Source organism: Mustela nigripes, chromosome 6, assembly GCF_022355385.1.
Source record: "Mustela nigripes isolate SB6536 chromosome 6, MUSNIG.SB6536, whole genome shotgun sequence".
Taxonomy (NCBI): Eukaryota; Metazoa; Chordata; class Mammalia; order Carnivora; family Mustelidae; genus Mustela; species Mustela nigripes.
This window is the reverse complement of record NC_081562.1, coordinates 85,128,334-85,154,599: the sequence shown is the minus strand read 5'-3', so window position 1 is coordinate 85,154,599 and position 26,266 is coordinate 85,128,334. Positions and strand designations below refer to the sequence as shown.

General features: G+C 51.8%; 2 protein-coding genes across 8 annotated transcripts in view; one reads left to right on the top strand and one right to left on the bottom strand.

The window, feature by feature from the left end:
* ASIC1 (acid sensing ion channel subunit 1) overlaps positions 1-22,827 on the bottom strand; it is a 44,519-nt gene extending 21,692 nt beyond the window's left edge. Inside the window, exons 1-4 of one of the 6 annotated variants that reach the window (XM_059403069.1) lie at positions 21,762-21,847; positions 12,676-12,777; positions 1,368-1,745; positions 518-713 (exon numbers count right to left, since the gene is read on the bottom strand). In XM_059403069.1, coding sequence (XP_059259052.1) covers positions 518-713; positions 1,368-1,745; positions 12,676-12,758 — 657 coding nt within the window. In that variant the 5' untranslated portion in view covers positions 12,759-12,777; positions 21,762-21,847. Of the gene's footprint in view, positions 1-517; positions 714-1,367; positions 1,746-2,573; positions 3,186-12,675; positions 12,778-21,761; positions 21,848-22,791 lie in introns of those variants that run through there. The other 5 variants (XM_059403070.1, XM_059403075.1, XM_059403074.1 and 2 more) reach the window with 5 other exon arrangements.
* A 3,098-nt stretch (positions 22,828-25,925) lies between these two features.
* The window catches only part of RACGAP1 (Rac GTPase activating protein 1), a 28,068-nt gene continuing 27,727 nt past the window's right edge, over positions 25,926-26,266 (top strand). Inside the window, exon 1 of one of the 2 annotated variants that reach the window (XM_059403067.1) lies at positions 25,926-26,056. The gene's annotated coding sequence lies outside the window, so the exon portion shown is untranslated. The remainder of the gene's footprint in view (positions 26,057-26,266) is intronic. The other variant, XM_059403066.1, reaches the window with a different exon arrangement.

Sequence of the window (26,266 nt, the reverse complement as noted above, 5' to 3'; positions counted from 1 at the left end):
CAACTTAAATTCAAATCACCCGTTAAAATGCCAGTCCTGAATCAGTAGGTCTGGGAAGTGGGGTGGCTAAGCCCTGCAGTTCTTTTCATCTCCCCGGTGTTGGTCCTCAGACCTCACTTCAAGTAACAAGGCTGTAGCTTCCCCACCCCCATGTCCAGCTCTGACACCTGTGGCCCAGAAGGGAAGCTGGAACTGGCGGGGGCGGGGGGTGGGGTGGTGGTGGCCCACGGCACACCAGGCTCCATGTGTGTCTATGTCTGTGTGCACCTCTGTGTGTTGTGCACTGAGTGCTCACTTTCCTGTCCTCATGGACACGAGGCTGATGCCGAGGCCCTCACACAGAGCAAATGGACCCCTGTACTGAACCAAGTCTCCTCCGGACAGAAGCAAACCCAGGGGACATGCAGCTTCCTCTTCCAGAGCAGCAAGCTTGGTGGAAGGCCCACAGGCTCCTAATCCTCTCCTCCTCCTCCTCCTCCAGGACTGACTCCTGCCCCACACCAGGGGATTCACTCACCACCTTGAAGTCTTCCGCGCTGCAGACCTCCCCCCGGAAGTGGCAGGAGAGCAGCATGTCTCGAATGTCGTGCCCTGCGCGGTCGTAGAACTCACGCATGTTGAAGGGCTTGGGCTTGAAGCTTCGGAAGTTGGCCTTGTCCTGCAGGATTTCCAGCTGCTTCTCATCTGCCATCTGCGTGTCTGGTATCTCATACCTGGAGCCCAGGGGTGAGCGGCGAATGGATCAGCATGACTTTCAGGTCTCTGCCTCCATCTGGCTTCCAGGGTCCCATACCCAACCTCGGCAGGGGAGGTGATGGGGGTTGGGCAGGGAGGAGGGCAGCCATTAGCCCCAGGGATCAGGCCTGGGCATAGGCACAGAAGGGCTGGGTATGTCCTGAGGACCTGCCCCATGGGGTCTGAGAAGACAGTATGATCCACAGTGGCTGTGTGGGTTAGGGAGGGATGGGCAGAGTGATCATGGCAGGAGCTGTCTTATATACTCAATCTCCACTCTTTAAAGATGGTCTGCCCCCATCCCTCAAGTGAGATGAGGAGCAAGACATAGTGGGTGGGAGGGTGGCAAAGGTCTCTCGAGAGGCTGCTGATGTCTCACAGCTCAGATTGGGCAGGGGCAGAGCTGTTGGGGACTATGCTGGGATCAGAAAGTGGGTGCCCTTAACTGCTTTGTTCAGTCCCGCAATTCCTTTGCTGTGAGTGGCAGGTTTGGGGTGGGGTGGGAAGACAGGGTCGTCTGGGCTCTAAAGAGTGGATTTTGAGAGACAAGCACCCTGATGGGGGTCATCAGGAGCTGGAAGGCATGCGCCCTGGGGGCCCTGCAAGCGGCTGGCCGGGTGGGAGCTGCCCACCTGTTGTTGAGCAGGGCCAGTAGCTCCCCAGCGTGGTACAGGTCATTCTTGGAGACTTGGCTAAAGCGGAACTCGTTGAGATTGCACAGCGTGACAGCGGGGAAGGTGAGCTGGGAGGCAGCCACCTCATCGAGCTTGGTGACGTGGTGGTAGTGGAAGTAGTATTGCACTCGCTCGGTGCACACACACAGCAGCACAGCCAGGGAGCCCAGGAAGCACAGGGCCCACAGTGCCCGCTTCAGAGACAGCCGCTCGTAGGAGAAGATGTGGGCCAGGCCGTGCAGCGTGGAGCTGCTGGCGAAGGCCTGGATGCTCACCGGCTGGACGCCACCCACCTCCTCCTCCTCGGCCTTCAGTTCCATCCTGACCGAGGGGATCCTAGGGAAGGAGGGGGTAATCTGTTACCATCCTGAGATAAGGGTCCTCACCAGGGCCCTGCAAACGAATCCAGTCGGAATCCCCATTGCCAGAGGTCACTGCCTCCGGGGCAGGACACTTCCCTTGTATATGAGCCCAGAGGTGGCTGCCCAACTCCTAGAAAAGGCTTCCCCCAAAGGCAGGGGCTCTGGGGTCAGCTCAGGCCAAGAGAATGCTTTCCCAGAAAAGCTTCCCAGGCCATGGGAGACCCCAGAGGTAGTCATCCGAGAGTGAGAGGGAAGTCCCAATATTTTTCCACGGGCAGCACAGGAGTTCCCTCCAGATGTGGGGTCACTCTGGGACAGGGATGTCCACCCCATCCTGGAGACGAAAACTCCCCCAGCCGGACAGAACCCAGGGTCCGGAGCTCCTGGTCAAGGGTGATCCCAGGACTGGGTTTTCACCCGGGTGAGCTAAACCTGGGCTAAAATCCCCCTAGGGAGGTGGGGAGGGGCCCAGCCCGAGACCTCACCTGCGGGCGTCTCCAGTTCTCCTAACCGCGCAGGCTGTGTCTATGTTTGGGGTGGGGGCTGGGGGGTGGAGGGCAGCCCGAGGTGGATGCAGGGGGGGGGGGGCGCGGTTCCCTATGACATCTAGCTGTCCCCGCCCCGGACGCAACCCCCCTCCAGTCCAGCTTCCCGACGCAGCCAGATCCCCTGCTCGGCCCCCGCCCCCCTCCCCAGCCACCGAGCCGCCCCAGCAGCTGGGGATAGCGAGAGGGGAGGAAAAGTCCCGGCTTCGGGGTGCCGGGGAGTCCCGCAGCCAAAGGCGGGGGTTTCGGAGACCCACCTGAGGGGGCTTCGGGAACCCGGCAAGCGGCGGCGGGTCCTGGGGCGCGGGGCCGGACGCGGGCTCAGCGCCGAGGCGCGGAGGGGCTCATGGCCCGGAGCGGGAGCCCGCGGCTGCCGCGGCACGCCGCGCAGAGCCCTGCAGGGAGCGGCCCGCCCGGCCCGGCTCGGCTCGGCTCCGTCCGCTCGCCCGCGCGCGCCCGCTCGCTCGCCTGCCTCGGCTCGGTCCGCCCGGGCTCGGCGCGGTGCAAGGTGCGCGGTGCTCTCAGCCCCGGGATCTGCAGGGATCCATCGTCCGGCCGGGAGGCGGCGGGAGGGAAGGCGGAGGGGGAGGGGAGAGGGTGCGCGTGCGCGCCTACGAGTGTCTGCGAGGGTGTCTCTGGGCCGGTGTGCGTGCGGGGGCCCCGGACGCGGGAGCTGGACCGAGGGCTCCCCGCGCTGCCTCGCCCCCTCCTCCCGGCCGCTCTCGGCGGCTCTGCCTCCCTCCGGTCCCGGAGCTGTCTCACTGCCTGCGAGGCCCTATGGCTTGTGTGTGTGACTATGTGTGTTATGTGTGTGCGCGCGCGTGCGCGCGCCCCCGCGCGCGAGAGGGAGGGAGTCTGCCCCCAGCGTCCCCCTCCCCGCGCTGTCTCCTTCGGATCGATGCTCCTGCCTCTTGCTGCTGCTTCCTCTGGTGGCCCACGCGTGCGCGCGCGTGCGCGTGCACACACACACACTCACACACACACACGCAAGCTCCGAGTCACACTTGACTGATTCAAGCACTTGCTCGTGTGGAGACACAGACACACATAAGACCAGAGTCACACCACGTCACTCAGTCACACACACACACACACACACACACACCACAGACACCACACATTCCAGAGGCCTAGCATACAGGCTAGGCACTCAGGAGCTTACACTTATTCACCTGTTCTTATCCCTGCTCCCATCTATGTGTGACATGTACACACATGCACATACAAAAACAAACATATAGCTTGGCTGTCCAAATCCCATCTTTGTAGCCTTGTGCTTGCCTTTATGGGGTGGCGTGTTTGGAGCCCCTCACTGCTAAACCTCTAAAGAAGGAGCACAGAGAAGGACGAAGAGATAGCCAGAGATCAAGGGAATTTGGACAGAAGTCAAGAAGCAAGGAAAGGGAAGGAGGTGGGATGAGGTGGGAAGGTGGAGGGTTAGGAGGGTGGGGATCGACAGGATGAGGAAGGGATGGAAGGAGGAGCTGTACTCAGGAATGGAGCAGAATTCTGGGGCACTAAGCCGAGGTCTGGGGGCTGCTCCTATAGCTCTCACTTCTCTCCTCCTCTTTCTCCCTCCCTTCTCTTCACTGAGAGGCCTTGGGGGGCCGTCCCTATCCAATTAACAGAGAAGGAGCAATCAAAGGGAAGTTGTTAATTTGCTGATGCTCATTAGGAGCTCTTAGCACAGAGACTGTTGAGGTCTGATGGTGTCAGGTGATGAGGAGGGGGGTGTGGGGGGACCAGAATTCTATCTCTAGCAACTCCTCCAATCCACTTGCAGGTTAGCACAGCTCTGGCAGAAGGAAGGTGAGAGGTGTGTTCCCAGGGCTTTAAGTGAGAAAAAAGAACCTGTAATGAGAAGAGTCTGGCACAATGGAAAGAAGTTGGATGAGAAGTTGTAAAGTGTTGGGGGCAAGGAGTACGTGAGAAACGAGAGAAGGGAGCTGGAGACCCCTAGAGGGAGTGTAGGCTTAGACCCCAGGAGGGAGAGTGGGATCCATTTACTAGGGGCCTGCTCTTGGTGCTGCCAAGGGGAAGGGAGGATCTTGGGTTCTGGTCTTGAGTTGGGGAGCTGTCCAGCAGCACCAGACAGTGCTGGAGGGCTGCCATATCCCTGGGCAGCCACTGGGTGGCAGCGCTATTCCAGATACTTAGAATCAACCCAAGGGGGCATTTGAGAGTGGGAATTTGGCCTTGAACAGGGGCACGGGGCGGGGTAGGGGTGGGGGGGTAGGGGGACTTGGGGCTGGATTCTTGAATTCCAAGTGTCTCAGGGGAGGGGAGGACCATCTTGGAGCATCTGCAATTCCCATAAGTCCCCACCCTCGCAGGTTGAGTGACACATGGAGCTTCCTCAAATGGCTGCAAATTGCTTCAGTCACCTGGGATGTTATTGAGGGAGGAGCGGGGGTGGAAGGAAGGTGATGAGGTGAGGTGGAGGCAGACAAGGACTAATCGAGGCCAACAAGCAACCTCAAGAGTCTGAGGGAAGATAAAAGTTGTGAATCAGGTAATCTCAGCTTCCAGAATGGGCCCTGCCGTTCATTAGGATGGGCAGGTCTCTTGACCTCTCTGAGCTCAGTTTCCTCATCTGTAAGATGGGGATAAGATTTATTTCACGGGAATTTCTAAGGATTATATAAGCTAATGCATAAAAAGTGCTTGCACTTTAGCTTGTACCTAGTAAATCTCCAATAAGTAACTATTATTAGTAGTATGAGTGTTTAGATCCATCCACAAAAGCACCAGAGCAGCCAAATGAGGGCAGAATCTGAGAGTGGTTCTCAACCCAGGCTGCACATCTGAATCACCTAGGAAGATTTTAAAGTGGTGCTTTGGCTCCACTTAGTCCAATTAAATCAGAATCTCCGAACATGGGACTCAGATTTCTCAACTTTTCAAGACCTCTACTATATAGCAGCCAGTCTTGAGAAACCTTGATCCTGAGAATCCACAGGTCTAAATCAAGGCTTCAGTATGGTTCCTTGTATGACAGACCCAGACTTAGAAGTCTTTCTTTCTTTTTTGTTTTTAAATATTTTATTTATTTGAAAGAGCAGGAACCTGGGTGGCTTAGTCAGTTGGGTGTCTGGCTTCAGCTAAGGTCATGATCCCAGGGTCCTAGGCTCTGGCCCTCAATCCTGTGCATTGTGCTTCCTGCTCAGCAGGGAGCCTGCTTCTTCCCCTCCCTGTGCCCCCCAACCCTCCCCCCCCACACTCTCTCTCTGAAATAAATTTTTAAAAATCTTAAAAGAGAGAGAGAGAGCGCACACAAGTGGGGGTGGGAGAAGGACAGAGGGAAAAGTAGACTCCCTGCTGAGCAGGGAGCCCAGCCCCCAGCAAAGGGAGCTTCGGAGGCTGAGCTCCATCCTAGGATCCTGAGATCATGACCTGAGCCCAAGGCAGATGCTTAGCCAGCTAAGCCAGCCAGGCACCCTGGAAGTTCTTTCTTATGCACAACCTAAGTACATCACGGTATTGTTTCCTCTTCATTTGGGGCAAGATAGATTCCTGCACAGACACCCCCCCCCACCCCGGAGGAGTGGCATAGTCACTGTCATCAAAATTTCCCAGTGTCAAGGGAGAGGTGAATGTGTTGACAAGTGACTCTAGCTCCAAGGTCAGAGTAAAAGTGAGGGTTGGGTCAGCATAGAGTGGCAGAGGGGCAAGTCATACTGACAGGGGTTTGGGCTGCAGTGATGAGGAAAAGGAGAAGTTGGCTTCAGCAAGATGAAACTTGAGGGATCCAAGGACTGTGATTAGTGTCCCACTGTTCCTTTCTCCTTCTCTGGACCCACCTACCTCTTATGCAGGATGTGACGGGATCCTAGCTCCTTCAGTCTCCTCCCAATCCCTTGCCCACACTTTCCTCCTCTCTGACTCTGAGTCCCTAGGCCTCAGGGTCTCCCCACTCCCCCAACCCCTCTACCCCTGCCACCAGAGCTATGTCATTCTGCTGACCCGGGATTCAAATCTCACCTCTGTCACACCAGAGCTGTGTGATTATGGACAAGTTACTTAACTTGTCTGAGCCTCACTGTTTCAACAAGCCATAAAATCTGGCTAAAGCTCACAATGGTGAAATAATGTGTGCCTAGTAAACAGGAGGTGTTCCATCAGTAGTAGCAAGTATTATTTTCATCCCTGAGAGGCTGATGGGGGCAAATTCCCCATGGACACTTCTTTTGCAGATGGCCCCATCTGCTCTAGGTACAGAAGCACCCTCCAGCCTCTCAGAGACGAGGGGGAAGGGAGGAAAGCAAAGAGGGGGGCGAAGTCCCCTGGGACTCCCAGGCAGCTCTTCTCTGCTCCCCCATGCGTGAAATCACACAAGCCCCAATCTGTCCGCATCCACTTCATCTGCCGGCTCAGCAAATGCAGAGACAATTAAGGAGTTAATTAGCAGGCGGGTGGGAAGGGGCTGTGGACCTGAGGCTGATGGGACCCATCAACACACCCCTCCCTCACTCCTCTGGGTTCCATGTTGCCCTCCCACACCCCCTTCCTTCTCTTCCCCCTCTGCTTTCTCTTTCTGGTCCGGATGCTTCTCTTACCCTCCTCGCTCATTTCTCTGCTACCCTTGCCCTTTCCCCTCAACCCCATGCTGTCTTCCTTTCTTCTTCCCTGCTCCTATCTCTGATCGCTCCTCCCTCATTTAGCTTGTCCTCCCTTTCCCTTTCTCTTTCCTTTTCTCTTTCCCACCCAAGTCATTGCCTCTTCCATCCTTCAGGGCTCACCCTTCTCCCCATGTCCTCCTCTTACTCTGGTCCCACTTCATTCTCCACCCCTTCTCCCTCTCCTGTCCTCACTCCTCCCTCTCAACTTGAATGTGGGTCTCAGAGAATGTGGCTTGTTCACTCATTCGGAGTGCTGTGGGGCTCCAGGCATCAGGGGGTTCAAGGTCCCCTGCCAGTCTGGGTCCCCACTTTTGTAATTTGAAGGGGTCTCCTCTGGTCCTTACCTTCTCCCAGCACCTCTCACTCCTGGCTCTTGGGGTGGGGAGGTTCAATCTCTTTCCTGTGTCACTGCTTCTGGTGGGTGGTGGGTGGTGGGGAGGCTCTCTCCCCAAACTCCTCCTGCTGATATTCTCAGGGTCTTGGAAGTTCTTGCGCACATCCAGGACCTTTCTGGACCCTTCTTTTTTCTCCTTCACCCTCGGGGAAGGGGGCCAGCAGATGGGCACCTTTCTTCCATCATACATTTGTATGTCATCATAACACTTGGGGAGTGGCGGCTTCGGAAGAAAGGGATGATTAAAGAGAAAACAGAGAGATGAAGAGACGGAGGAAGGCAGTACAAGAGAGAGATGGAGAAATTGGGGCCAAGACAGAGATTAAAAGGGCAGACGGGGTGGGGGGAGGAGGGGGACGGAAGAGAGATTGAGGCGGAGAGAAAGGGTGAGGAGAAGGTGGTAACACAGACTGCCAGATAGGGAAGAGACCGCGAAGGTCCCTTCCCTGCTTTAAAATTCTGGGTCTTTGAAGAGTGAACAAAGGAGAAACAAAAGACCTGCAGAGTACCTGGGCCTTTTCCTCTTCCAGGAAACTTCCCCGGTTAATCCCTCACAGAGCACAGGGAACACACCCCTTCCTCACTCCTCTGGGTTCCCATTCCCCTGCTGCACCAGCTGCCCCCGTCTCTGTTTCCTGAGCTCCCGCCGTCCTGAGAGCAGGTCCGTCCTGTGCCATCCCCTTGTTCCACCCCCACCAAGGTGAAATGCTTTACTAGAGTGGGTAGTGGCTGTCTAGACCCCACAGAGGGGAAGGGGACAAGGGCTGTAGACAAGGCAGGTGGAAGGGGAGGGGGATGACTGTGCTCCACCCACACTCAGTGGGCGCCCTGGATCCTGGGTAGCCTGAGGGCAGCAGGGATGGCCCCGGCAGCTCCAGGATGCCAGACTTGGCCCGAGCCCCGCACTTATATCTGTTCAGAAGTGTTTAGTGAGTTGCATAAATAAGGAGCATCCCTGGGGGCCATAGCTGGGTCTGAGGGTCCCTTCGGCTTGGGGACATCCTCCATCCTCTGCATCAGTTAGTCCCATGGGGCGTTTCTGTCTCTGAACTGTCCCTCAACTGAGCACAGTCCTCCCCCTCCCTGCCCCCCCCAACCCGGAAGGACCCTCCTGCAGCCCTTGCCTTCCCCCAGACCCTTACTCAGGCCCCTCTGGAAGGCGCAATCTAAGCGCTCAGGGCAGCCTTTGAGCCGGAGGAGGCAGTGCCGGTGAATAATTCATGGCGCTGGGAGGCCCTTATCTCCCAGGCCGGCCCCACCCGGGGCCCCTGCGCCGGGCTGCCATCCCGCGGCTCCCCGCTTTATCTCGACGCCCAGCTTGTAATGCAGCCCGCCATATCACAGGCAGAAGGGGAGATTAATTTTCTGGTTTTGCATGGGCGGGGAGGAGGAGGGGGCATGGGGAGGTGCTGGGGAGCCGAGGCTGGGATCTTTCCGATTTCAGACTCCAGCGGCTTAATCCTCTCCCGGGCCTGCAGGAAGGGGAGGAAGAGGGTGTTGCAAGCCAAATTTCATCATCAGCGGCAGCCCCAACAGAGGGAGGAGGAGGCGAGGGGGCCAACAGAAGGGAGAAGCAGGGCTCTGGCGCAGAAAAGGGAGTTGTTTGGAAACAGGGTAAAAGGCAGCCCTCTCAGCCTGGGCTTACAGACTGCTCGGCTTGTCGGGAGAAGGAAACCCGGGCACGTGGGGTGCACGTGTGGGCACACATACGCATACACCCGGCAGCGGCAGGCACGCGGACATACCTCTTCGGGAAGTGGTACCAGCACTGGTGTCTGTCACACCTCATGCGGGGTCTGGCACACCAGAGTCCAGAAAGAAGGGTTGACTGACTGAGGGGTGAATGAATGTCTGGGGGAATGCTGATGAGCTGAGCAGACATAGCTCTGCGTGCTCCTGGAACGTGGCTCTGCCATTTTCCCATCTGCCCTGGGGGCCCTGGCACCCGCAGACGGCTGGCTCCTTCTGTTTCCTGTGCCTCTATGGTCTATGTGGGGACACTGGCCTGGGGAGCCTGAAGGTCCCTGCTGCTTCTGACACAATCACCCTGAGCTAGAGGAACCTAACATCTGTTCACAGAGCACCTATTATGCACCAGGACCTGGGTCGGGCAGCCATGTGTTCCCCAAGATCTGTATTACAAGTCAGTCTCACCTTCAATGAGCTTATGGCCCTACTGGGAGGACCAGACACAGAAGTAACTGACTGGGAGGCATGACAGAATGTGATGCTTGCCAGGAAAGAGCTACCAGTCAAGTGCTCCGAGGAGGACGAGAGTTGAAGATGACCAAGAGAGTGTCCTGGAGGATGGAGCATTTGAGACGGGTTTTGAAGCATGAGTAGGAGTTTGAGGTAGCCATAATGGCATAGGAAGGAGGCAAGGCATTTTAGGAGGAGGAAGAAATGGGAGAAATCATCATAGAGGATGAAAGTGAAGCAAAGAGGTAGTAATTTTGTCTGGTGGGTGAGGGGGAATAGCGAGGGCCAAGGCTGGAAAGCAGACAGAGGTGAGGACATGAAGGTTCTTGATAAGTGAAAGGAGCTTGCATTTGTCAGTGGTCATTAGGGAGCAGTTGCAGGGTTTCGAGCAAGAGGAAGTATGATCAAAGTGGTACCGGGGGAAGATAAAGATAGCCAACATTATTGAGCTGTTGTGCCCTGGGTATTGTTCTAAGTGCTATGGAAGCAATTTTCTCACTTAATCCTCAAAGCTACCCTCTAAGTAGGTAGTAATATTATCCCATTATATAGATGAGCAAATGGGGTCACAGAGGTCTTGGCAAGAGGATGGGAATTAATTGAAGACAGCAGAAATCACAGATGGGAAGTTTAGGATGATAAATTCTTTAATATCTCAAGCATTTTGGGGCATGGAGGGGAATATTCATTATTTTTCCTACATTGATGTCCAATTTATTAATCTTTATTCAATTATTAACATTCTCCTAAATATTCTCATACCACTTATACAACCAATAAATCAAAAACTTATGAATTTGGCAAATTGTATTTCCCCAAATATTTAAACATTGACTGCAAATGGAATTAATTAAACTCTTAAAAACTTTCAACATCTTAAAGAGCAGACAAAACAAACAATAGTGCTGGGCACCGAAGTGGCTCGGTTAATTAAGCACCTGCCTTTGGCTCATGTGGGGATCCCAGGGTCCTGGGGTTGAGTCCTGAGTCCCACAACAGGCTCCCAGCTCAGCAGCAAGTCTGCTTCTCCCTCTGCCCCTCCCCCCTCCACCTCGAGCTCTTTCTGTCTCTCTCTCTCAAAAATAAATAAAAACCCTAAAAAAACCACACAATATTACAGTGGTTGTGCCCCCCCAAAGCCCACTACAAAAACAGTATCATGAATTTAAATTTCTTCGTTCAATATTTCTAATGTTGTTTTCTTCATTCTTATTCTCTTTTCTTCCTAGGGTGGCATTGTCCTGACTTAACCTAGAGAGTCCAGCAGGCTGAGGGCTGCTCAATGGGCTTTGCAAATTGGTTTGCCTGGAGTTCATCTGGGACCAGACACAGGGTCCTGACGGGGTGGGGTTTCCAGAGAGGTTCTCCTGGATTTCATTATGCAGCCCTTCACTTATTCCATCAGGAACTGTCCTCTTTATGCTTGGACCAATCACAGATGCTGAATTTTTGTGTGTGACCCTAATCTTTTCCCCAGAATGACTCTACTTCTGAGTGTCTTATCTTTACAGTACAGCCCACTGTGTTCTGAGTGGGGCCCGGTGTGGCTCAGCTAAGTCCAAAGCCCTTGGTCAGTTGGTTAACGGGAACTATATCCTTCCCTTCTCCTCTGCCGCTAAGACCCACACTATTGTGAGCTCGGGCGCGGAAGCAAGAGTCTAAGACGAGGCATTGAAGGCTTGAATTAAAGCAGTGGCAATGGAAATAAAAAGGAAAGGACAGTTTTCAGAGAATCCATGAAGGCAAAATTGACTTCTATTGAATGGAAGAGAATAGTTTATCTCAGAGAATCAAATAAAAATACATGTGAAGGTCCTTTGTGGCGCATAAGAACCACTAAATCCAAGTTGTTTTCGCTTTTGTTATCATGTTACCATTATGAGATGGCCTGGGACAAAGCGTTAGGGAGTTCACCCAAATTTAAGGGGCGTGCAGCAGGACAGGCGGCAGGAAAGGAGGCTAGAAGAGAAAGGGAACTAAGAAGATCAGTCAAAGAGAAGAACCAGGAGAGAGAGGTGTTGTGCAGCAGAAGAAGCGGGTGGGGCGGGGCAGGGTATCAGGACAGTCAGGTGTGTCATCTGGAGGCCCAGGCGAGAAGAGGCTAAGGTCTGAACCAGGGTGGGGGAAAATATGGGTGTGTTGGGAGGAAGAAAGGAAACAAAAGAGGTGAGTGATATCTTAGAGACAGAAGTGGCAGATGGGGACTGTCTGGACAGGCTGATGAGGGCCAGAGGGGAGCTGGCAATTCTAAGGTCATGTACCTGGGAGTGGTGGGCCTGGGCAGATGCGGGAAAGGAAGGTTGGGGTGGCCTTGGAGCCCGATGGTGCACAGAGCAAAGGCCCCCCACTATGACCAGGTTTAACTATCCTTTGCAAACAGCCACTCTTCGGTCAGCCACATGGCCCTTGGCCTTTCTAGCCTAGCCATCATCCTCCACTCAACCTCTACTATTCTCATGGGACTCAGAGAAGTTCAGAACTGGCCAGGTAGAGGTCATTTGGTCTATCTTCCACATTCAACTACCACCATTAAACAGATGAGGACATTGAGCAGAAGTGACATGGTTAGTGAGTGACAAATCTGGGATTAGAATCCTGGTCTCCTTACTCCCAATTGAATATAGTTTACCCCTGTCACTCAACCTGATGCTTCTACAGCAAGACGACTTGGGTCCCTGATACCCAATATCACCTGGCTGCTTAAAGAGACTTCTCCAGATAATAGGCTTTATTTTGGCTTACCAGACCTAAAAACCTTGGCATTGGGGTAGGATTAGGGGACTTAGTGATAGTCATGGAAGGGATGAAACATCAGAAAAGATGAGCTTCTTCTGTGCTTATCAAAGAGCAGAGGTAATATCGGGGGGATTTTAAGAAATAGCAGGTAGTCAGAAGTGGGGAGAGATTAGAGGAAGGAGCTAGAGGCAGGAGGACTGGAGAGAATGAGCTACCCTGAGCTTAGCAAAGCTCTAGACTAAAGCCTATGTGAAAAATTGAGAGAGGGAAGATAAAGTGATGGTGGTGGTGGGCTTTGTCCTACGGGAATGTGGATCCGGAGACCAAGGACATGGGGACTCAGTATAGAATCAGGTGGATGGCTTTGTCCAACTTGTGAGAACTCCAGCCCAGCCCCCAAACCAGCAGTACCTCTCTGTCTCCCCTGGGCCTCTGACCATTCTCTTCTCTTCCTTCCTTTGATTGCTGGTGGTAATTTCTCTCCATTTGGCCATTACTTAGCTCTTTAATTGCCTAAAAGAGAACATCAGCTTAGGGTGGGGGTGATTGGCAAAGAAAGCAATGGGGAGGGAGGACTCTAGGGGAATGGATATGGACCCAGACCGGGATGGGGTGGAGTGCAGTGGAGGAGAGTGCGTCTTGAATCTCTGGCTCTAGCCAGCGACACTCCTCTGCCCAGATCTAGTTCAGAGGATCCACTTTTCCATTCTCATGGAATGGAAATGGACACTAACACTTTCACTCTCTGATACGCTACCATCATCCCTGATGCAGTCACACTCTCCATCTTTTCTCCTCCACCATCATCATTATCATCATTGCCATTGTAGAAGGCAGCCTTTAAGGTGACTCCCACTGGCCACTCCCTTCCCGTATTTGTGCCCTTGTGTAATCCTAGCCCCTCAAGTATGGGCTGTGTTAGTGTTGGCGAGGATGTGGAGAAAGAGGAACCCCTGTGCACTGTTGGTGGGAACACCAGCTGGTGCAGCCACTGTGGAAAACAGTATGGAGGTTCCTCACAAAGTTAAAAATAGAGCTACTCCATGATCCAGTAATTGCACTACTGGGTACTCACCCAAAGAGAACAAAAACACTAATTTGAAAAGATAATACGCATGCTGTATTTACTGCAGCATTATTTACAATAGCCAAATTTGGAAGCAACCAAAGTGGCCATCAAGAGACAAATAGATAAAGAAGGTGTGTGTGTGTGTGCGTGTGTGTGTGTGTGTGTTTAAAGAATATTATGCAGCCTTAAAAAAGGATGAGATATGCCATTTGTTACAACATGGATGGGTATTATGCTAAGTGAAATAAGTCAGACTAAGATACTGTATGATTTCACTCATACATGGAATCTGAAACACTAAATGAATAAACAAAATAAATGCAGAATCAGACCTATAAATACAGACAACAAAGTGATGGGTGCCAGAGGCATGGGTGGGGGTGTGGTGGGCAAAATGGGGAGTAGGAGATACAGGCTTCCGGTTATGGAGTGACCAAGTCTTGGGAATAAAAGGCACAGCATAGGGAATAGAGTCAGCAGCACTGTAATTGTGTTGTATGGTGACAGATGGCAGTTACACTGTGGTGAGCACAACACACATATAGAGAAGTTGAATCACTGTGTGTTATACACCTGAAACTAATGTAACAGTGTGTGTCTATATGCAATAATTTTTTTAAAAGTATGGGCCATATTGGGGGCACCTGGGTGGCTCAGTGTATTAAGCCTCTGCCTTCAGCTCAGGTCATCGTCTCAGGGTCCTGGGATCAAGCCCCACATCAGGCTCTCTGCTCCGTGGGAAGCCTGCTTCCCCTACCCCCTGTCTGCCTCTCTGCCTACTTGTGATTTCTGTCTGTCAAATAAATAAATAAAATCTTAAAAAAAAAAAGTGTGGGCCATATTTAATGACTCATTTCTAGTGAATAGAACACAGCAGAGGTGATGGGATGTTACGTGAAGATTGGGTTACGACAGGACCGTAGCTTCTGGCCTGGGTACTCTCTCCCTTGCACTGAGGAAAGTCAGCCGACATGTTGCCAGCTACTCTGCGGTGACAAAGAACTGACGGAGGCCTCGGGCCAACACCCAGCAAGGTCCCCAAGCCCAAGAGGAACAGAATCCTGCCAAAAGCCATGAGCGTGAGCTTGGAAGCAGATTCCCCTCTGGTGGAGACTGCACATGAGATTGTAGCCCCTGCCAACACCTTGGGTGCCGTCTTAAGAGAAAGGGAGCCCAAGGCACTCATCTAAATCATGCCCAGACTCCTGACCTGTATAAACTATGAGATAATACACGTGTGTTGTTTTAAAGCATTAAGTTTTGGGCGTAATTTGCTATGCAGCCATAGGTAATTAATACGGCCTCCATCACCATCACCATCACCATCACCACCATTGCCATCACCACCGCCATCACCACTGCCATCTTCACACTCATATCATTGAAGTCGCCACCATCCCTACCAACACCACTGTGCTCAACTCGCCGGCCTACCTGCCATTACAGCTATCAGCAAGGTCACCACCATCCCCAGATCTACTTTTTTTTTTTTTTTTTAAGATTTTATTTATTTATTTGACGCAGAGAGAGAGAGAGAGAGAGAGAGAGAGCACACACAGGGGGAGTAGCAGAGGGAGAGGGAGAAGCAGACTGCACTGAGCAGGAAACTGGACACAGGGCTCGATCCCAGGACCTTGGGATCAGGACCTGAACCGAAGGTAGACATCTAATTGATGGCACCATCCAAGTGCCCCCCTCACTCACCTCGACTTTAAATTCCACTCTGGATTCTTTCATGCGCACCAGCCCCACAATCATCACCTCCAGCGGTAAATGTTTTCCTAACACCCAATACGTACCAGACTCTATGCAAAGCCCCAAAATTACAAAGAGGGAGGAGATAAGACCACAGTCTGGGCCCTCAGAGAATGAGTCGAGGACTCTCTTGTAGGATCAGGACACGTTAATAAAAAATGAACAGTAAGTCAAGGAAGTCTATCCTTATTGCTACTTTGCATGGTAGGCAAGCCTTCACGGAGGCCTCAAAAGATGGGTGAAATCTGCATAGGCAATGGGGGAGGGAAAGATATGAATCAGTCCGATGTGTCAGGTGGAAAATAAAGTGAGATCTGGCCGGGGTGGGGCGGGGGAGGACCATGCAGGGGGGGCAGTGGGAAATGAAGTTGGAATCAGAAAAGCAGCTCATGAAGGTACAACGCATTTGTCTAAACTTTCCAAAGCAGTCTCTGTGCTCCGTTGGTTAAGCAGTGCCATCCTCTTAAAGCTCTGTCCAGGTTCTCAGCTCCGCCAAAGGAACCAAGCCTGGGGCTGAAGCTTCAGACCTTTTTCTCCAATCAGAGGCAGCATGGGGTGATGCTGTCCAGCCCCCCTGAGTCACAGTTCCTTCCAGCATATAAAAATGGGCATGTTATCCAACCTCATGTTGGTGACACCCCTTTCTCAGGCTGATGTAGAGACATGAAAAACACTGCAGATGTTTCCAGGCAGCCTGGAAATGACTATTACTTCCATTCCCTAGACTCCCTGCGCCCTCTCCTGCCTAGTACCCTGTCCATTTGCAGGAAAGCTGGGCAGAAGTTGCCTCATATGCACCCACTGCACAACTCCAGGGGGCAGTTAGCCTATAAACATGAGGGTAGGAGGTCGGAAAGAGACACTCTTGACCAGCTGCTTCTAAACCCTTCCCCTCCAGAATGTCTTTCAGGATTGGCCCAGGAGAGTCAACTTCTCCTCAGTTCAGGCCTGTTTGATACCCATCCCCCCAAAATCTCATCTCTCCTTTCCAGAGAAACTACTCCCTCTGCCCTCTGGGAGGGTGGGGTCCAGAGCCACATCCTAGGGCTGGAAGGAACTCTCTAGAGCTTCTGGATGAATCTCAGGCCCATCCTCAGCCAAGGAACACACCAGAAATTCCCACAAGGAGACAATATGCCACACTTGTTTACAGTTTTCTTAGTCCAAGGCTTTGTTGACTCTCACCACCGCCCTAGGACATAGATAGGCCTTATTATTTGCTTCATCCTTACTTTACAGATGAACAACTGGGAGCTCAGAGAGGTTAAGTGACGGTGACCCAAGACCACTGATGTGGTGAATGGCTTGAGCTGACCTCAGGATGTCAAATGCCTTGTGGTCCCCCAACCCCACACTGCCCCAGGCTCAGAGATGCCCAGTGACTTGCCTGAAGTCCGCAGACGCAGCACGGGGGTTAGAACCCAGGCCTCCTCTCCAGCCCCTAGAGCAGGGTTCTTTCTGCTCCATCACCCTGCACTGGGTAGGAAAATCTGCTTCAGGGAAGCACAAGGGGAAGCACAAGTTTGGCAGTGGGAAGGGAGAAATGATGGGAGGGGCAGGAGGAGGGAGCCGCAACCCTGCGGGTGACTGCAGAGGATAGGGTCGATATGGAGATGGGAGGGCTGGGACTCCGGGGTCCCCAGTTGGCTGGGGCTGGGACCAGCCCTCCCCACTCCATCAGGCCTGAGGCTGCAGGCTGCCAGTGTTCCTCCGCCAAGACCCCTGGAGAGCCCGAAATCAAATATTCCTCTTCCCCTGTTCAGGCAGCCTTATTGCCATTGACAGCAAATGTATTGCTCTAATCTTTTCTCATTTTGCCAAGATGGGCTCCATTCTGACCTCCCTCCCAGCCTTGAAGGCTTCACAGAGGCGGGAGGGATATGCTGAGGTGGGAGGGAGATACAGGGGCTCGGCTGTAAATGGGGCAGCTGCAGTGATCCCAGATTTGATATGGCCTTGTCTCTAGAAAGCTGGAAGACTCAAAAACTGGGAGATGTCTGGGGGGTACCCATGACTGAGGGTTCCCCTGTGAAAGCAGGTGGGAAAGGCTTGGTGGGCAATGGGAAAACAGGCCCTAGGGGCCCCAGGGAAGCTGACTTCCACAGAGCAGATAGGCTGCTGCTGCTGCTGTTGGTGGTGGTGGTGGTGGTGGTGGTGATGGTGGTGTGTGTGTGTGTTTGTGTATACACACGCTTGCGTGTTGGAGCCAAAATTCTAAGCTTGGGAGATGGTCCTGTTGAGATGGGGGGAGGCAGGGTGGGCACAACCTCTCCAGAGTAGCCAGCCTGCCCGCCTGTCCTGCTGTCCATCTGCTGTCCAGAGAAGCCTTGCCAATATGAATGCCCCCTGTGTTTCTGCTTCTCCTTCTGGTCTTCTCTGCTTAGATGAGCACTCAGGCTTGGCAAACCTCAAAAAGTATCGTGGAAGGGCCAGAGGTGTGAGAGGGCAAAAGGAACAAGCCTTGGGAGACTTGCAGACTGGGGGTTGGGGTGGTACCCAGAGGAAGAGGAGCCATGTAGGGCAGAGTGGTTGTGGGAAGGAATTCACTGCTTAGGGCCAGCTGGGATACATAAGAGAGGAACAGCAGATGAATGAAGCTTGGTCAAGGAGGAAAAAGAGGTGGCCCAGCTAGAGCAAGAGTAAAGGAGTAATGGGTGAAGGTCCAGTGCTCTGGCCCAAGGGGGCTGGGGTCCCTGGGTCCTTCTTCATTTGTTCTTCTAAGATCAAGCCGGAGAGAGAAAGAGAAAGAGAGCGAGAGAGTCAGTCCTAGGATGGTGTAAAGTCTCTATGTCCCATCACCGTGAGCAAGTGTCTGTGTATACCTTCAGGCTGGGCTGGAAAGTCTTCTGGATCCTGACAGTTTGAGTATGAGTCTCAGACTCTGGGGTTTGTGTGTGGGAGCTCCCTTCCCTCTGGCCCTTCCAGGGAGAAATCTCCGACTGGAGAGGCTGAGCTGGGTCAGAGCTCTGCCCAGGGTTCTGCAGGGCTGGGGTGGGGTGGGGTGGGGGTGTGGTGAGAGAGTGGAGGAGGGTGCTGGCCTCTCCTGTCCTCCCCTCTTGCTGCGAGGTGCTGCCTCCTATTCTCAAGCGATAATTATTTCCCTTTTTATACAGAACTCCCTGCCCGAACTGACCTTCCTGCTCCTCTCTGATTGTCCTCAACGCCACCTTCAGAAAGGCTTCCCTGCCTCCACAGGTCTTTACCAGTTCCCTGCATTCCTGAGCCGTGTGCCAAATTCCAGAGCTGATGGCCACTCAGGATGGTCATCTGTGCCTTGTTTGGTACTTTTTCTCCTCTCAGTCCCTTCCCCTTGCCCGAGGATAGTGGAGGAACATGAGGACCGTTCTATGCGGCAGGCTAGGGACTGGAGCTCAAGGTCCAACCAGATGGGAATTACCACTCACTACCACAGGTGTATGCACCATGCTAAGTGCCCTGGGTCACAGGTCACTGTCCCCTCTGGGTCCCTTATCTCTCTGAACTCCAGAGATACATCTTTCTTACAGAGCCTATGTGTAACAGGTCTCTGATGTGGTCTATAGACCCAGGACTGGAATCTTGGTCCCACCCTACAGTAGTGGAACAGCCCTCCTGCCCTTGGGTCTCAGTTTCCACATCGGGCTTCAGCGCCCCCTGGTGGTCTAGAGCCCACTCACCAGTTTAGCTGTGTAGGATGGCAGGTCAAAGGGCCTTCGGAGAATATTTAGCCTAGAGGTTTCCAACCTTTTTAATTTCAAAAAAAATTTTTCATGATCCTGACACGTTAACAGCTTTTTAAAAATATTTATTTATTTATTTATTTGACAGACAGAAATCACAAGTAGGCGAGGAGGAAGCGGGCTCCCTGCTGAGCAGAGAGCCCGCCTCATCCCCATCCCTCATCCCCATGGAAGGCAGAAGCTTTAACCCACTGAGCCATCCAGGCACCCCCCCCCCCTTTTTTTAAAGTAAACTCTATGCCCAACGTGGGGCTCAAACTCATGACCCAAGATCAAGAGTTGCCCGTTGTCCCGTCTGAGCCAGCCAGGTATCCAAACTGTATTTTGGATGTATGTTGGTTGGGGTGCCTGGATGGCTCAGTGGGTTAAGCCTCTGCCTTCAGCTCGGGTCATGATCTTAGGGTCCTGGGATCACCTCTGCTCAGCTGGAAGACTGTTCCCCTCCCCGCCCCCCTCTGCCTACTTGTGACCTCTCTCTCTTTCTGTCAAGTAAATAAATAAAATCTTTAAAAAAAATATGGATGTGTGTTGGTTGAAAAAATACATAGTGACTGAATTTTGGACTGCATCATTAAAACTCACGTATATTTTATTCTTCCCCAGCAAGCACACAGTTTACACACAGACCAGTTCCTCAGAGTATTCATGGGGTCAGGAGCTAAACTCCTGTGATCACTCTACGGCTGCTACAGTTTGGGAACCACGGATTTAAACCACTTCTCATGTCACAGATGATGAAACCAGCTAGAAGGGGAGAGATCTGTTTAAATTCACATAGCTAGTGAGGGTGTTGTACCATACTTGCTATGATTTACATAAATCTCTGATCTTTTTAAAGAACCAGCTATTTTTCTCTCTCATTGAATAGCTATTAGAGAGCAGTGGTTCTCAAAGTGTGGTCCCCAGACTAGGAGCAGAAGCATCACCTGGAAATGTGTTAGAAATGCAAATTCTCAAGTCCTGCTGAAGACCCACTGAATCATAAATTCTAAAAGTGGGCAACCCCCCCCCCCAAACAAACCAAAAACCTAATGGTAGAACTCAGCAATCTGTGTGTGTGTGTGTGTGTGTGTGTGTGTGTGTAAGATTTTTATTTTTTTGACAGAGAGACACAGTGAGAGAGGGACAAGCAGGGGGAGTAGGAGAGGGAGCCCAAGCAAGGCTGGATCCCAGGACCCTGGGATCATGACCTGAGCCAAAGGCAGACACTTAACGACTAAGCCACCCAGGTGCCCCATCAAGCAATCTGTGGTTTAACAGTACTCTGGAAGGGATTCTAATGCACACCAACATCTGACAACAACCAGTAGAGCAGACCTCCTGAAGGTCAGGCATGTTGTCAGAGATGGGACAAAGTAGGGTTAAAGGAGCTGTGGTCTCTCTTTTTTAAAGACACTGGAATCTGGGTGAGTTGAGTTCAGTACAATAACTACAACCCTCCCTTAAGCAAGGCTCCTGGGTGCTTGGGAAAGGTCCTGGTATTTCTTTTTTTTTTTTTTTTAAGATTTTTATTTATTTATCAGAGAGAGGGGGGCGGGGAGAGAGTGAGCACAGGCAGACAGAATGGCAGGCAGAGGCAGAGGGAGAAGCAGGCTCCCTGCTGAGCAAGGAGCCCGATGTGGGACTCGATCCCAGGACGCTGGGATCATGACCTGAGCCGAAGGCAGCTGCCCAACCAACTGAGCCACCCAGGCGTCCCGGTCCTGGTATTTCTGAACGGGCCTTGGTTTATTATAGTCTGATTTAGTTTGACTCTTTATTCATTTTGAGAGGGTGATTCCTAGGCATGAAATGGGGAAACACGTATTGGGGAATATTTGTTTTTGTTTGATGAGAGGGAGAAGGGACATAAGAAGAAAGAGACAAGGGTCCCTGGGTGACTCAGTCAGTTAAGCATCTGCCCCTCCACTCAGGTCATGATCCCAGGATCCTAGGATAGAGTCCTGCATCGTTGGGGTCCCTGGGATCCCTGCTCAGTGGGGAGTTTGCTTTTTTCCTTTCCCTCCTGTGTGTTCTCTCTCTCTCTCTAATAAATAAATAAAATATTTTAAAAATTGTTTTTAAAAAAAAGAAGAGGGGTGCCTGGGTGGCTCAGTGGGTTAAAGCCTCTGCCTTTGGTTCAGGTCATGATCCCAGGGTCCTGGGATCGAACCCCAAATAGAGCTGTCTGCTCAGTGGGGAGCCTGCTTCGTCCCCCCTGCTGCCGCCTACTTGTGAGCTCTCTCTGTCAAATAAATAAATAAAATCATAAAAAATTTTCTCTCTCTCCAAAATAAATAAATAAATAAATAAATAAATAAAAAGAAAGACAAGAGACTGAAAGAAGCAGAGAGGAGGACAGGGAGACACAAAATAGTAACTTATACTTATGAAGCATTAACTCTGTGCCCCACAATGTGCTGAGAGTTTCACAAACACTGTTTCACTGAATCCTCCCAACAGCCCCTCACACTATCATTCTCATCCCCATTTAATAGGCAGGGAAATAGAGGCACAGAGAAGTTGCCTATCACACAGGTGTAAGTGATGGAAGTAGACTTTGAACCAGGGCCAGTATAACCCCAAGCTCACCCATTTAACCACTATACTTTGCTCCTTCTTTTAGAGAAATTGGAAGAAATAAGGCTGACAGGGCGCCCGGGTGGCTCAGTCAGTTAAGGTTAAGCTCTAACTTCAGCTCAGGTCACGATCTCAAGGTCCTGGGATTGGTGGGGCTCCCCGCTCCGTGGAGAGTCTGCTTCTCCCTCTGCCCCTCCCCCACTCACCAGCTCTCTTGTTCTCAAATAAATAAATAAATAAAATCTTAAAAAAAAAAAAAAGCAGTCCTGTCATTTGCTCAGAAACCTTCAATGACTCACTAGCGCCTGGAGGTTGAAACTGAACTTACTTGGCACGGTATTCAAGGTCCCTCACACTGTGAAGTCAAAATTCTATCCAGTTTTACCCCTACTCACCAATCAGGATCCTTGCACTTCCGCCACACTGGATCAACTAACTTCTCGGTTTTCTCCGAAAACTTCCGGAGCCCTTCACTTCCTACTCCCTTCCTCGTTGGGATCCTATCCAAACTTCAAAGCTCAGCTCAAATGCCTCTTCTTCCGGGCAGACTTTCGTGATCCGCATCCAGAAGGGGGGCTGGCTCTCCCTGAACCCCAGAACACGGTCCCCACCTCTGCAGACGGCGCATTTTGTACCCCACCGCACCCCCACCCCCGTGCTTAGCGCACGGCCTGGAACGCAAAAGTGCTCACATCTCGGTTTAATTGATAGGGAGAACAACTGTCGAAGGGAGGTAGGGAGAGAGACCCTTTAGAGATGGAGATCAGAGGAGAAGGGACGGGGAGGCAGAAGCCGAGGCGGGCAGGGAGGAAGACGAACACCGGGGTGTGACTAGACGGACCGCAGTCGGGGAGCGGGTCTCCCCTCGCCGCGCCATGCCTCTTGCCACCGCTCAGGGACCCACGGTGACAATTCCTCTGTCGCGACTTCTGGGCAGGCGGCCCGGCCCTGGAGAGGTGGGGCGCGGGGGCGGCGGGGCGCGGCGCGCTCGGGCGGTCACCCGCGTCTTCGTCATTAGCATAAATCCTATTAGCGGCTCCCGGCGCGAGGCGGCTGCTCGGGCGGCGGGGACGGCGGGGGTGGGGGGAGCGGGCTCAGGTGACCGCCCTCCTCCGCCCGATGCTCACGCGTCCTCCGACGGCGCGTTGGGAGAGGCACAAGGCCCTTTTACAGCCATTACCTCGCTGGCACCGCAGAGCAGCCCGGCGAGTGAGACTCAGAGAAGCAGGAGATTAAATAACCAAGCCCAGATCTCGCCTCCAATAAGTGGCAGAGCCGGGAATCAAACCCATGCTTTTTGGCATCAGTTTTCACGCTTATCCCTTTACAGGTGCAGCCCCGGGATGCCTCCCTCACCAGAGAACCGTATTTTGGAAAGAAAGGGGGTTAAGAACGTTCCTACACGCCCCCCCCCCCCAACCTCACCTTTTCTGTGCCTTCTTCTCACCGGGCTTGTGCAACAGGAAAGGGGCTTGAGTGGAACAGGAGGGGTGTGGTAGTGCCTTGGGTGGAGGGAGGAGTAGGCGGGCAGGCAATGTCTCCAACCCTCATGGCTACCACCGTCCTACTGAACTCACTTCTGCTCACTCAGATGGCTACTGGAGCTGCGAAAGCTAGCGAATATAGCAGTAAATGAGAGGAATACCATCTTTACTTCGCTGGAAGTTTATCGTTTAGTAGGAAAGGGAATATTTACTGAGCAGTTATTGTGTGCCAGCACTATGCTAAGTGCTTTACATGGCATCTCATTTATTCCTCTCAACAACTCTGTAAAATAGGCACTATTATGATTTCCATTTATAGAAGAGTGAGCAAAGGCACAGATGACTTGTGAAAAAGGCCATATAACTGGTAACTGGAAGAACCCCAATATAGATGAAGTGCCCTGTGAAGGAGGGGACAGGTACTAGGGGAGCGTCTAACAAAGGCATGGCTCCAGGCCTCAGAGACCTCAGAAACAGACAGAAAACTTTTAAGCTGCCCTGGAAGGGTGAGTAGAACTTAGCCTGGTGAAAAGGCAGTGGGGGTGGGGAGGAAGAAGTGCAAATAAATGCTAGAGGGGTCGACAAGTGCAGCTCCAGGGGGAAGCCAGGCCAAGTTAGGGGAGCCTTGGTAGGGATTTTGGTCTTTACTGAGGAGGAAGTTGAAATCATTAATTATTTTAAACAAGACAGAGACATGATTAGAGTTGTATTTTTAAAAGATCATGGGGGGGGGCGGAAAAGAATGTGAGAGAGGGGAAATAATTTCATTGGTGGCTAGGACTCCTGAATTGGACTAGGGTGGTGACGATAGGAAGGAGAAAAGGGTGCACACAAAAGACACTTAAAGAGCTGCGCTCAGTAACTAGACAAGAGGTTAAAGGGAGAGGGAGAAAGCTGAGTCATTTTACACCCTCTCCTCTCTTTCCAATCATTAGGTCCAATTGTTTAATAAATGCACTTCATTTCATGAGTATCTTTCCCATCCGCCCCTCCTTTCTGTCCCTCCTGCCATTGGTCTAATTTGGCTCATGTCTTTTTTTTTCCCTAACGACACAGGAAGAGTCTTTCTACTTTCATATTTCCCCCTCTCCAGACAGTCCTCCATGCCAGCTGAGCATATGACCCATGTAAAATGCAAACCTAGTCAAAATCGGTCTGAACCCCACTGTCTTATCACTGAGTCTATTACAGGACAAAGTCTGATTCCTTCCTCATCTGGTCTCTACATGTTTTGCTAGCTGCTTCTTCCCCTCCTCAAGCCAAAGCTGCCTAAGAAGGCCTCACACTCCCTGAACCCCCGATGTCACCTGAACATTGAGGTCAATGTTCCTTCACAGCCCTAAACCTTCATAAATTGTTTGCTTGTGTATTTATTAAATATACACATGACTCATTCCTGAGAGGTCACAGGATCCTCCCATTGCTAAGAATGTGCCACCCCCTTCTCTCTGGTAAATTCCTGTTCACATTTCAAGTACTAGCTCAGACATCAAGTCTCTGCAGGCTTTACTAACACTCCCACTCCCCAGATAGGATTAAAACTGCTTCCTCCTCTGTACTTCTAAAGCATTTTACACATATTGTGTCCTCATATTTAATTGTGTGATAGGTATCTAAGGAGGCACAGACTAGTACAATCAATGAGTGCTTCTGATCTTAAAGGCTGTGGGGAGGATTAAGTGGGATAATATGTGTACAGTTAATATTTACTTTCTTCCTATCTTCCCTAGTAATATTAATAACAAGCTGTATTTATAGCTTATAAAGTGTAAACTTTGTTAGTGTCCCACTATTGTTTGATCTGGGACTAAACATGTGAGATAGGGATAGTACTATTATTTCTGTTTTGTAGCTGGAGGACATGAAGTACAGAAGCGTTACACAGTGATAATGCCACTGGTTCAGTGGTATGCCTGCTGCACAGAAGGGCTCCAATGGTATTTGTTTACATGGAGTCAAGTTTTCTGGTTATAAAACCTGTGACCTTTCCTTTAGGCAACACCGTTTCCTGTATGCGTTAGGCAGTATTTTTTCAAATTGCGGGTAGCCGCTCATTATTGAATAAGGAATTCAGTGAGGTAGAGACAATCAACATGGAGGTGGAGGTGGGGAATAGAAAAGTTCAGAGTACAGTGTATTGTAGTGAGGTTGAGCAGAATTCTGTGACGTGGTTGTAACATAAAATATATTTCTCCCTGTGAGTCTGCATGAAAAAGAAAGCAAACTCTGTGCTTGACACATTGCCAAGTTCTAAGTGAACACTTATTAAATGGAATTATAGCACTTTTATTTTGTATTTATTTTTTTCCCCTGGGCTCTCTCTCTTGCATTCTAGGCTGCTGGAAAGCAGAGATCATATAACCTTTTTTTTTTTTTAAAGTTTTTATTTATTTATTTATTTTAGAGAGAGAGAAAGAGAGCACGATGGGGGAAAGGGGTGAGGGAGAGAGAAAAGCTGACTCCCCACTGAGCAGGGAGCCTGATGTCGGCTCAATACCAGGACCCGGATCCTGACCTGAGCCCAAGGCAGACACTTAACCAACAGAGCCACCCAGGCGCCCCTCATCTTTATTTTTCTGATACCTAGTAGAGCGCTTGTTACAAATGTAACACACTCAAATAACAAGTTAAGACCTGGATGAATGTACCAACGAATGAAGGTATTACAAGGCTCAATAAACATGGTTACAAATGACTGTTCTAACTCCTTCCGGACTTCCTCCCATTCAACAGTGGGACCTTACACTGTCCAACTGATAATTTCCAAAAGCCCTATTTTCCTGCCTGGGGAAACAGCAAGGCTACGCATAATCTGCATTCAAAGTATCACTTGCCCTTAGTCAACATGGTATCCTGAACGGCTTCAGGAAAGGGATCTGGGGCCGCAGACCCTAAAAGCAAAGAGCGCTCCCACAATTCTTCTGACCTTAGTCAAAATGGCTACTTTTGGCGTCGTTTTATCGGCATGCGCATGCTCAGTTCTGGCCCCGCCCCACCCCGTGGCGGTTTTGCGTGCGTCGCAGCGTAGAGGGACAGCGCGGGAGGAATAAATTTCTCTGTGATTGGTTGGTGCAGGATTTCAAACCCGAGCTGGAAGCGCGGTGCTGCTCTGCCGTTGGGTGAGGCGCGGAGGGAAGTAAGTGGAAGGCGGCTCAAGTGGGTCCAGGCGGGCCCGGCCAGGTGGGCGCTAGAGGCTGCGAGAACAGGTGCGTCTGACTCTAGGTGTGTGGTGGGAGGAGAGTGTCCGAGGTGGTGAGCCGCGGCCACCGCGGGTTCAGGGAGAAGATCGGTACCTACAATCTCTCTTCTAGGAGGTCTCCACCGGCCCGGGGAGGCAGCGGCCCGAATGGGCGGTGGCTGGGAGTGGAGGGCTTTCTTCTCCTAGCTGTGTTTTTGAGGTGATGGCTTGGACAGGG